Source organism: Cyrtonyx montezumae, unplaced genomic scaffold (genome assembly GCF_038088225.1).
Source record: "Cyrtonyx montezumae isolate F1298 unplaced genomic scaffold, pur_monq_1.0 scaffold_25, whole genome shotgun sequence".
NCBI lineage: Eukaryota > Metazoa > Chordata > Aves > Galliformes > Odontophoridae > Cyrtonyx > Cyrtonyx montezumae.
This window is the reverse complement of record NW_027071992.1, coordinates 16803127-16815200: the sequence shown is the minus strand read 5'-3', so window position 1 is coordinate 16815200 and position 12074 is coordinate 16803127. Positions and strand designations below refer to the sequence as shown.

Below are 12074 nucleotides of genomic sequence, written 5' to 3'. Positions count from 1 at the left end.
AAGTCCTTCTAGGAGTTGCTTCACCTCTTAGAATAAAAAAGGGAAAGCAGCACTGGAACAACACAGGCTATCTGGAAAGGACAAGGTCATGGGAACAAAAACGGGGCCTGTAAAATTCCATGGCAGATCCACGTGCAGGGGCATGGACACAGCGAACGAACTTCATACATCAGACTTGAGATTTGCAAAGCAAGTCGTATACATACACACTGCAACACTGAATTATCAGATAATCTGCATGGAGCAGGAAGCATTTCATTTCCAAGAGTAAGAAAAAGTCTGCAAACTCATAAATCACAAAGCTGCTTGTACATTATGATGTTTCACAGATACCTGGTAGACTGGCAGACGCGCGTGCATTCGACAAAACATATCTATAGATCTGAACTACAGGGGAAAAAAATCTGCATTCAGCACAGCAGCTCATCTCGAAGCACGATCTCATGATCAGAGGCGCACACCTCTCGCAGTACCAGTGTGGTACTGCGAGAGGTGTGTGCCACTCATACTCCTGGAAATGGAACAGGAAAAGTCCATGTAACAGTGCAGAGGTCATTCCTGACATGGCATGTTTCTCACCTTAATGATTTGGGACAGTAGAAAGACACAGAGAAACATACACTCAAACGCAACTTAATAAAATCTTTAAGTCTCCAGCTTATTAATTTTTTTTTAATTTTTTCTCATTTCATTCCAGTGATTTCATTAGGTTAGACTTCTTCATCTTTATTAAAAAATAATCAGAACTGAAATGTTTCAATAAACTCAATTTCTGTTTTAAGTAGTAAAAGATGATTCAGTGCAGATGAAGCAAAAATGGAAGTTAAAAGTACAATGGCATTAAGAGGCTCTGGGAATCTCACTGAAAAGATTTTAAATACATAAATTATATATTAGTACTCTAGAATGCCTTTTTTGTTATTATTATTTATTTATTTTTTAGCAGAAGAAGAACTTTGAAAGCAAACTTTTTCACTCAGCTTTCCAGCTGTACGTATCAAAACAAAACCCTTTAAGGCCTATGGTTATGAAGAAGGAGAGAAACAATACTTAAGGCACCGCTACTAAAACAGACAGAGATAACTTTGTACAGGACGATTTATGGTCAGTGAATGCTTAGTTTTCCATTACGTTTTCAAATTATTTCTCCCCAGCGCAATCAGACCACAAGAAATGATTCTGCATTTTTCTCTTGCAGGGGGTCATAAATGAAGTACAACCTCATAAACAACACAAAACAGATCAAAATTATTATACATAACCCTAAATTACCTAGGAGCCAGAAGCAAGTTGTAATAAGAAATTTATATACTAAAACTAATCAGTATCTATAATGAAATCTGAAGTGCAAAAAAAAAAACAAAAAAAAAAAAAACCCACACAAAACCAACCAAAACAAAAAACAAACAAACAACACTTTTAAGATTATCTAAAATTTGAGAGTTAAGTTTATTTTTACAGTGATAGCATGCAGCAAAGCCAAAATTACCAACATTCAATAGCACATGTTTTTGAAAAGGAAATGTGTTCCAGGAAGAGAATAAAAGTCACACCTTAAAGCAGAAATTGGAGCTTTCAGCTGCAGCAAAGACCTGTAAATTGACTTTAACGATCTCCTTGCTACAACATGGGGTGACCAGGCACTGGGAGGTGGACTCAATGATCCTTCTGGGTTCCTTCCACCTCAGGATTCTCTATGGCACTATGATTCTAACATTCTGTGAAAAGCATCAATACACAAAAATAGGAAGTCTGAGTGTCAGTTAAAACCTAGAGGATGTAAACTTATACAGGACCACCTAAGGGTGACAAAGCCATAGCAGAAAAGGCTATTCACCGTGAAGTTTCTGATGCCAAAGAGGATGTGGTGGACAATTTATCACAAGTGAAAGTGTTATATAAATACATTATAGAACAAATCAACAGAATGAATGACAATAAGCTGCTGGGATCAGCTGGTATTCACTCAAACTTCTGAGGGAGCCTAGGTATGTAATAAGCTGAAGTATTAACTTCTATTAGTATTATATTCTAGTATTAACTATGACATAATTGCCTAAAACTGATTCAGTTGTGAGGCAGTGAGAATTGGCAAATATAATGTTTCTTTTTAAAACGATCCACAGCAATATATATATTGAAAAATGAAGAACTCTGGTATTTAGACAAGCAGATAGATAGAAACTACAGTAAAGAAACTTTCATAATATAAACTCAGTCATAATCCATTGAAAAGCTCTACTAGATTTGTAAAATCATGATGCAACTGGAAAAGAAAAATACAGTTTATAAATTTTATCTAGAATTCAAAATATTTTCATCAGATCTATCACCAAAGGCTCAAAAGTAGTCGTAATCTAAGAAAAAAAATCCATTAACAGATAGATAACTGTTTCAGAGAGGAGAAATAAAGAGATAACATTAAAACTTGTCCATGGGAAGGTGGCCAGATAGGTCACTCGTGGAGCATCACAGAAATATGATTGGGACTAAACTCCTTAATGCATTCATAAGTGGTCTAGAGAAAGGACAACTAATGAGATGACGATACTACACTGTTCATGGTACAAAAAACAAGAACTGGAAATCTTTGCTGAGGCAGAGAATTAGAATATGAAGAAGGAAAAAAAAAAGTACATTAAAAACCAACCCTGGAAATGGGGCACATCTAACAGTATAAAGTGTTGGTTAATGTCCTTAAGCAACAGAGATGCAACATTTTTTATTGAACATGTTATCATATCACAAGCTCGTGTGCCACTGAGGAAGGTGCTGTACACCCGTGCTCCTTCTCCCAGAGCTCTCAGTACCTAAGCCCTTTGATTTATAACACAGGTATTAAAACTGTATTAATAACCAAGGCACAGACCATGCAGCACATAGGTTAACCCTGCATTTGCCTCCAATACATAATCAACACATAAATGACAAACAACTTATTTTCAGTTCCACATATTCAGCTACAAGAGGAATAAGATGTCAGTGCGTGTTACTCTAGGCTTATTTTACAGTCCGCAGGAAGACAGGCATCACCAAAAGGTGATTTAACTGATCCTAAAATAAGTCATCGGCCATAAAATGAGCTGGGGGTAACTAGCTCAGTCATCTCAAGATAAGCAAGATGAATTCTACCTTAACTATACTAGCATCACAGTTAATCATCGTTATTATGTGGACCAACCAAGCACAGAGATTCACTGTGCCAGGATCCTGCCCTGAGGAGTTTACAGCCTGAATATTCCAGGCAGGAAAAGGAGGGAGAGAAAGGGGATAAGCACAGAAGCAATGTGATGGAAGTATGACAGAGTCATACTGTGGGAGAATGGCTAGATGTGACTATTTTGTATATGTTATTATTACACAAAATTTTATTTAATATTATCTAAAAAAAATTAAGAATGAAAAAGAAATAAAAAAAAAGAGAGGTCTCTCTTGAAGAAGAAGTGAATGCAGTGCTAGGAAGGGAATCATGCAGAACAGTTCCTTACAGAGTCATAAGAGAGTAACCAAGATTGGTCTTAATTTGTCAAGCTCTGCAGAAACTGCCATGACAGCAGTTCCTGGAAAATGTTTAAAAGCTACAACACTGAGTAATCCGAGTTCCAGTGGAAGGAAAAAAAACAGCCAAAAGACTGTGGTGATTTGGTTTGTGTTTGTTTGTTTGTTTGTTTCACAAAGGGGCAAAGCAAGACACAGGATTAATCTGCAAATATTGAGTATTTTGAGACTGACTTTTCATTGTTGTGATTACATGTACAAATGAGAGTCACATCCAACAAACCAACCTTCATGACAGATTTAACATGGCATTTGAGAATCTGCAAAAGTAATGGGGGAAAAAATGCAAAAAGTAATTATGATAACAATGGAAATGATGGTAAGAAACAGACCTAAGAAGTTCAGTTAGTTTCATAATATGATTTGTAGTCTATTTTGCTCTGCTTGTTATTACTTTCAAACTAGAATCAACTTATTGTCATACCACTGAATGATAGAGACCTTGCCAACTGCTTCAAAACTGACACATTTTCTGTTGCACTGAACATTCCCAGAAGATATTTCCCCCCATTTTAATACAAAATCCTGTCAGATCTGCATAGTTAAATAAAAAAATGTGTGAAGAATACATAGCAGTAGTAGACCTCCCCCAACGACTCAACTTTGGAATAAAAGACGATCAAAAGAGACTGAAAGATCCAGTGCTAGATTAATGCAAATATCTACCTGTTTGCAAGTGTACTTTTTGATTAAACTGGCATACATCAAGTACAATTAGAAAGGTTATTTATAACTAAGAAATACATAATTCTGCATTTTAATGAGGGTGACAATTACAGCCAACAGTTGCTAATTAACATTAATCCCTTTGCACTGCAAGCCTAAACTTCCCAATACGATTTTCATTGTAGGCAACGGACATAGAAAACAGCAATCGCAGAGCAGCTATGAGGGGGGCTACACTGACACAAATAGGTGCTCCTGTTACACACAGTAAAGAAAAAGAATCTGATGATGTGTTAAATTTGACAACCTCAGATGTAAATACAGAATGTCATTTCAAAATTTACTTGATGTCTACTACATGAAATATAATCAAGGTTTATCGTTTTCAAGGCTGAACCCAATTCTAAGTTTCCCAAGAGACAAGCTTCACAGGTAAAATGTGATTTCAACACAAGTTTGAAATCTTCCATTGTTAAATTTGGTTTTGATCCTAGTCCTGGGTTCCCATCTGCATTTCACATCTGAAAGTTCAAAGCTTTCTGTGGTCGTAACAGAAGAATTTAGATAAGGAGTTCCTCCTGTTTGTATCAGTATCTGAAGTAAAATTCCAGAGCAAAGACTGAAGACACGAATGATTACCACAAACTGACTCGCTACCACAGAATAACACTACTGCAATTTTTTTTTCATGTAAAGTATAAATAAAAAATTGGTTTTAAAAATGAAATTCCAATCAGAATATTCCCCAATTGACCCGTATTTCTATTTTAAATGTATTTCTATTCATTGATTAAACATTTCTCTGTAAATATATTCCACGTCTATAAGGACAACTGTTCGCCACCTTAAATAATTCTCTCACTGATAGTCACGCCCCTCTAAAAGAGACCATTTTGTACACACACGGTTTCAAAAGAGAAATTACATTCGTTTTAGCCTTTCAGCGAAGGTCTTTTCAGAAAGAACACCATCTATCAGTCTCTTTTCATACTGATCTTCAGCAGGAAGAGAGAGACGGCCCAACACCAGCAAATGCACAAGATGGTAATACAGCCAGTAAATAAAGCCTCCAGAAGAGTGCTGAGGTGCTCACCAGCTGGGTCAGGCAATTGGAGTGGGATCAATGTTAGATGTAAGTAAATGAGAAGGCAGAAAAGGAGAATTGTGAGCACTAAGCAAAGAAACCTATAATGCACTTCTTACAAAGTGCTGTAAATTTCACATTTATTTTGTAAGTATGAGATAGATGGGTTATTTCTACATACAGAGGTGCCCAACTAAAATCAAGATAAGTGATATTAATGTCCTGTGGTCAGTATTATTGAACCTCGAAAGCAATAAACTATGAGTCGATAAATATTACATTTGCAACATAGTTAACATTCTTCTACTGTCTCTGGCACTTATTACACATTGTAACCGCAAGTCTACAATACATTATTCATATTTGGGGTGTCACTGAGTGATGGATTGCTGTAAGAGAGGCTGTCCTTTAAATAAATCAACAAATAAAAATGCAAATGTTAACATTTTCAGCCACAACTTTTTCCATCTTGAATAGGGAATGAAAATTTCACATTATATCGACAGCCAGCAGAGAGAACAATTAACAACCTACACTGTGAATAAGAGAGATTAATTTGCCAACGTCTGGTTTTATCACTTGCATATGCAACTGTATTGGACTTTTTGTGTTGCTGCCTCTCGCAGGGAGTAGGCAAAACTTGTGTATCCTATCATGTTCATCACCTAGCTCAGCACCCTACTCCAAACACACTTTTAATTCCCTTAAATGCTCATTAGTTAAATCTGGAATGGAAGTTTTGCCCTCCTTGTCCTCCTTTTGAATATCGAATCATTCTAAGGGGAAATATAATCTATTTCTTTGGCAGCACTTGCTTAGAGTCTACAAGAGAAGAAACTCCATTGCATTGTCCTAAAAGCAGAACCACATTCAAGCATCTAACATGCACAGATTTGAGAGGCATAAGTAAGACAAAAGATTAAATCTCGTCCCTGTTATATTTCCTAATATTCAGCATAACAGATCTGCTCAATACTATTCCAGTGTGCATTATTAAGTTTATAACTCTGCACATTATATTTTACTTCAGATATTAATTTGCTTAAAGGTCCCCGAATACACATTCACCTGAGATGTGCTGGGCAATTGGGTAAACAGTTTTGTTTTTAAAATGTCCCTAAACACAAATTTACACAATACAATCTGTTTATAAGAACTCCAAAAGGCCACTGTAGTCTACAGATAATAATACAGTTTGAATATAGTATTCCTATTGCAGGAACTTCTAAATCACTTATTTTAATGGCTACAAAAAACTTCAAGACAATGTGTTCAGGTACTGCTGAAGCTCTGATTTAGAACTGCAACAAGAAAACATAGGCTTAATACTGAGTCCCAGACTATCACTCAATCCCTTAATTTACTTAACTGTTCTTAAATTTACTTCTTAGATGCCCAAAGTGAAAAATGCTACAGGAGAATTATCCATTTCATGGGGAGCAGAACAGCCTTTGCCTGTGTCTTTTTAAGTGCTTGATTATCTGCGGTGTTATGGGTCGTACTGTGCCAAACTTGACAGTACAACTGTTTCCGCGTGGGGAGGGTCTGACAATTGCACCAGGGCCGTAATCTAATTAAATGTCCTTTCAAAGTGCACAACTTAGAGTACTTTTTTTTTTTTTTTTTCCTAAAAAAGCATATCTTAATATTTTGATTTAGAACAGTTTCAATTCTGTTTTGCAACACAATATTTGTTTTGCTGAAACTGTTACCTGGTGTTACCTGAGGTAAGATCCGGTTCATGTAAAAACTTTCTCGTTACTGAATGAAAGCATATAAATGCCACAACCTACCCTTCCCAGCCCCCATCACAACCCAAAGAACAGAGCCTTGCTTCTAGGCAAACAACAGTCACTGTAGAGATGTCTCTGGTTACCAAAATCCTGCATTTTCAATTGTCACCAAAAACCTGTATTTCCAATAGTCAGAGGAACAATACTTTAGGGGTGAAGAACAGAACTTTCTCTTCAAAGTCCGAACTTTTCATATGATTTTTTTCCAAATATGCTGGCTTTGATCTAGATAAATAAGCACATGGAATAAAATAAAACTTTCCAGACCTGCTGTTAGCATATTTTCAAGGGGCTTGTGCAGGTGTAGAGACTTGGCTTAACAATACTGGATAACCAAACATGTAATACTTGGCTGTGTTGTGAAAAGCAGCCACAGGCAAGCATTAAAGCATGACAGGCAAACAAATTCACTATTAGCCTAACTCAGGAAGCCAGATAAAGAAATACTAAGTTTTCTTTCAGTGACAGCACTGAAGTGAGCTCATGTACATTCCTTCTTAGAAGTCTTCCCCTTCCACTGGTCTAGCACTAAGAATTCTGGAGCACACAGATTTACTTTCTTAGTTCACTTACTTCTTGACCCAGAGGTGATTCAGCAAGAGAGAGATAAAGACAGTACTGCAGTGATTTTTTGTGAAGCACAAGGTAGCTGTAACACATGCTGAAGTCTCCATTGAGCTCTGCCAAGAAAGGCTATCAAGCCAACACATCTTCTACCTGCCATGCCTGCTGATCCAGCATGCCCTCCCAGAAGCTGAGTGAGCACCCTAAAGCCTCGCTCTGGCAGGGAGCTTCTGTCACTTTCCAACACCTTCTCCCTGGCAAACTTTCCAGTGCTGCTACTGCCGAGCGCCAGGGTTTGTGCTAGTTAAAGCTGGCACAAATACGAGTTGAATCTATTCCTATAAATTTAAATAGTCAAAAGTAATTAGATTTACATGTACTGCCGAATAAATAAATTTGCTCTTCGGCTTGGGCTTTGTGCTGCAAGTTTCCATCTCATGCCAACTGTTGTGGTTAAGCTGTTAACCCTCTCCAAATCATGGATTACAACGAACATGCTGACAAACCCTAACTTTAGTAGCACAAAAGCAGCAATAATTCTCAATATTGATTAATTTAGTTAGTTAAACCTGCAGTCTAAGCTTATAACCATTCAGTGATAAATTGAGACTGACCTGCTGGTCAAGCAGGTTTTTTGATGAAGGATAGGATCAGCTTTAGGTCTCCACAAAAATACTTGTCTATTTACCATTTTCAATTAGAGAAGGCCATGAGTAAGGGAAAGCACAACATGGCCGCTTAAGCTGGTCAATTATACTTGCAGCACCAACAGAGACAAAGCAAGCTGGTGAGCATGGGAGAGAGCTGCCCCTAATACAGAATTTTTCAGAATTTGCCATCAGCTGGTAAAATAAACCTCTAAAAATGACATCTAATCAGATTTTTTACTGATTGCTTTATCTGATATGATTTCTAACAGCATATTTCAACAATTATTTTACTCCCCTCTGTGGAAATGAATGGACCATCAATCCTCTTGAATAAAATTCCTTTTTCTGCTCAGTTGTTGTATGATGTGAATAATTATATCTACTCCTTAGTGCTTGAATAGAATCTTAACTTATCACTATTAGATGGTATCAAGCAGAACTTTTACACACTCTTTATCCAAAATTACCAGCTTGCAAAGGTAACCCTTGCTTCTAAGAGAAATGCTAAGGCAATCTTGCAGTTTCTGTTTGCTTAAACACACAGTTACTTGTGGGAAACAGAGACCAATCTATCTCAGTTCTTAAATCCTCCCAGAATTATCATCTTTTCCTTCAGAAGAAAAAAAAAGTGTTTCCATAGCAAGTAAGTACAAACTTGTCAATACTGATAGTGGTTTTTCACCTATTATATATCGCAAGTTCTCTCAAAAGATAGAAATAAACTGCCAGCTGCTGCCAAGTATACAGGAATGATATGAAGAATACATTTTCCTAGTCCACTGGGCCAAGAAAAGATTAAATCTAACTCAAGCCCTCTCATTCTCCAAGAAACATTTAACTCTTCTTATGAATGGTCATAGAGTCTTGTCATCACTGCACAGAATCATCTAACTAACTGTGTAAAATATAGCAAATTTGTACTTTAATCTGCATTTTCTCTGTTGCTAATATGGGATATGTTAAAGAAAAGCAAGGACTGTGTGTTGTTTTTCTGGTCATTTACCACTAGAATTGTAATCCTGTCCTAAAAGGAAAGTTGTTCTTAGACTCTAAAGTGTAACAACAATGCTGCTTTCTGTTTCTTCATTGGAGCAGAAGTGATAATGCTGCTTTTCCAGCACATTTAGTGCAGATATATAGCACAATCAGGAATTGCTGACTTAATGTGATTTTGTTGCTTGTCATTAAACAAGAAATAACTCTGGTATAAAATATTTTAAAAGAAATGCCATTTGATGAAGTACTGGGGAGGGGGGGAGTACTGGGGGACTAAAATCTTCAAGTGGATTTAAAGCCTAACAAGGGTTAACACCATCCATTCAAATTATTTATAAATGTATCTAATGTGTCAGTACTCGGAACATAAAATACTTTCTGTTCTAAGTAAAATTAAAATGTTAGAACTTGGCATGTTCCTGCTTTTCTTATTCTAACAAGCAATTTAAGGCTTACTATAAATGTCAAAAGGATACATCAGTTTTTAGTTTATATTATCCATCTTGTGCTAACATGAAATATCATAGAAATTCAGCCACTTCCCTGCATCCAGGAGAATTTGATAGTTGCATTTGCAGAATCTTAAACTAGAGATTACACAGAAGCTTACCGTGAAATGTCATGCTGGATTGGTGATCTGGCTGTGGTTACAAGCTCTTTGCTGCTGCCTATCAGTGCAGGAGATGTGCTTGCATCCCCCCTAGGTCCTGAAGTTGCCTCTGTAGAACAAAGTGAAGACATGAGAGGCTAGTTAGTTTAGGACAACCATTTCGTGATTCTGCATTATTGAAGAACGTCAGGACTAAAAGGAACAACTTTTCTTGGAGTGTTATATACTCAGTGAAATGGCAATCAAGGAATTTGCCACCAGTTGACAATACTGTGCATAGCATTCATTTTAAGATCACCATGTGAAATCAGGTCCATACAATAAGCTTTCATCTTACTATCCAAATTTGACAGACTTGCAAGGTTACAATTTCATATACTAATCCACAGGATCCAGCTTTTTCACAGACACAGCTTTCATAACCTCTTATGAAAACTTTTTTTGTGTGTGTGAGTATAACTGTTACTAAAATAATATGTTGCTTTCAATAAAATAGAACAGCTAATCCATTCCTTTCTTTCCATGGAAATCCTCGAACTATAAAATTGTTGAGGTTGAAAGATAAAACCTGGAGGTCCTGTAGTTCAATCTCCACTCAAAGCAGAACCACCAAGAACAGGTTTTCTAGGGACCCATTTGGCTAGGTTTTGAGTTTTGCCACTGATGATGAGTCAGCTCATTTGTGCATTTTGTTCCAGTGCTCCACTACCCTCAGTGTGAAAATAATTTCCTGTAATAGCTAGCCATAATTTCCTGAGTTATAACTTGTTACAGCTGTCTCTTGCTTGTTGCTGATGAGCAACTTCAAGAAAGGTCTCATTCCTTCTTTTTCTACAGCATATCATAATCTGAAGAAAGCTGGAAGATCTGTGCTGGGTTTTCTCCTAAGGCTGAACACAACCAACTTTCTCAGCCTCTCTTTTTACTTCATGTGTCTGGCTTCAAAAAACATGGAAAAGACTGGGTATTACAAAACCTTAAGGCAGGGGTCAGGGGAGCAAAGTCCTTCCCAGTGAAAGAGTAAAGCAAATCTAAGACCACCGCATGGGACTGAATGAGTACAAATCTATGGGAATGGATAACATTCAATGACCTTGCTGAGGGGACAGAGTCCACCCTCAGCGAGTTTGCTGATGATACAAAGCTGGGAGGAATGGCTGACACGCCAGAAGGCTGTGCTTGCACCTAGGGAGGAATAATCACATGCACCAGTATAGGCTAGGGGATAAGCTGTTGGAGAGGAGCTCTGAGGAGAGGGACCAGGGTGCCCTGGTGGATAACAGGTTGGCCATGAGCCAGCACTGTGCCCTGGTGGCCAAGAAGGCCAATGGGATCCTGGGGTGCATTAAAAAGAGCATGGACAGCAGGTTGAGGAAGGTGATCCTTCCCCTCTTCTGCCCTGGTGGGGTCTCACCTGGAGTACTGTGTCCAGTCCTGATCTCCCCAGTACAAAAAAGACAGGGATCTCCTTGAAAGAATACAGTGGAGGGTCACAAAGATGATAAAGGTCATTAAACACCTCCCTTACGAGGAAAGGCTGAGAGACCTGGGTCTGTTCAGCCTTGGGAAAAGAAGACTCAGAGGGGATCTGATCCATGTCTATAAATATCTAAGGAGCAGGAAGCCAAGGGACAAGGGTGAACTCTTCTCAGCAGTGTGTGGTGGTAGGATGAGAGGAAATGGCCACAAACTGAGGCATAGGAAGTTCTGCACAAATGTGTGTGGGAGCTTCTTCACAGTGCGGTGATGGAGCACTGGCACAGCTGCACAGAGTGGTGGTGGAGTCTCCTTCTCTGGAGAAGTCTGAGACCTGCCTGGATGCCTACCTGTGCAACCTGGGCTAGGGAGATGCTTTGGCAGGGGGTTGGACTCAGTGACCTCTGGAGGTCCCTTTCAACTCCTACAGTTCTGTCACTTATGATTCTGTGTCTCTGTGACATGCAGCCCGTGGCCCTGAAGGAACTGGCTGATGTGGTTGCCATGCTACTCTCCATCATATTTGAAAAGTCATAGCTATCAGATAAAGTCTCCAGTGACTGGATAATGGGAAGCATGACTCTTAATTTTAAGAAAAGGAGAAAGGAAGACCTGGGGACCTACAGGCTCATGAGCCTCATCTCTGTGCCTGGGAAGATCATGAAACAGATCCTGCT

The 12074-nt window shown here is 38.1% G+C and overlaps 1 protein-coding gene across 3 annotated transcripts in view; it reads right to left on the bottom strand.

The window, feature by feature from the left end:
* KIAA1328 (KIAA1328 ortholog) overlaps positions 1-12074 on the bottom strand; it is a 180494-nt gene that overhangs the window by 15796 nt on the left and 152624 nt on the right. For all 3 annotated transcript variants that reach the window (XM_065740107.1, XM_065740106.1, XM_065740108.1), the window contains exon 9: positions 9922-10030. In XM_065740107.1, the coding sequence (XP_065596179.1) occupies positions 9922-10030 (109 nt within the window). The remainder of the gene's footprint in view (positions 1-9921; positions 10031-12074) is intronic.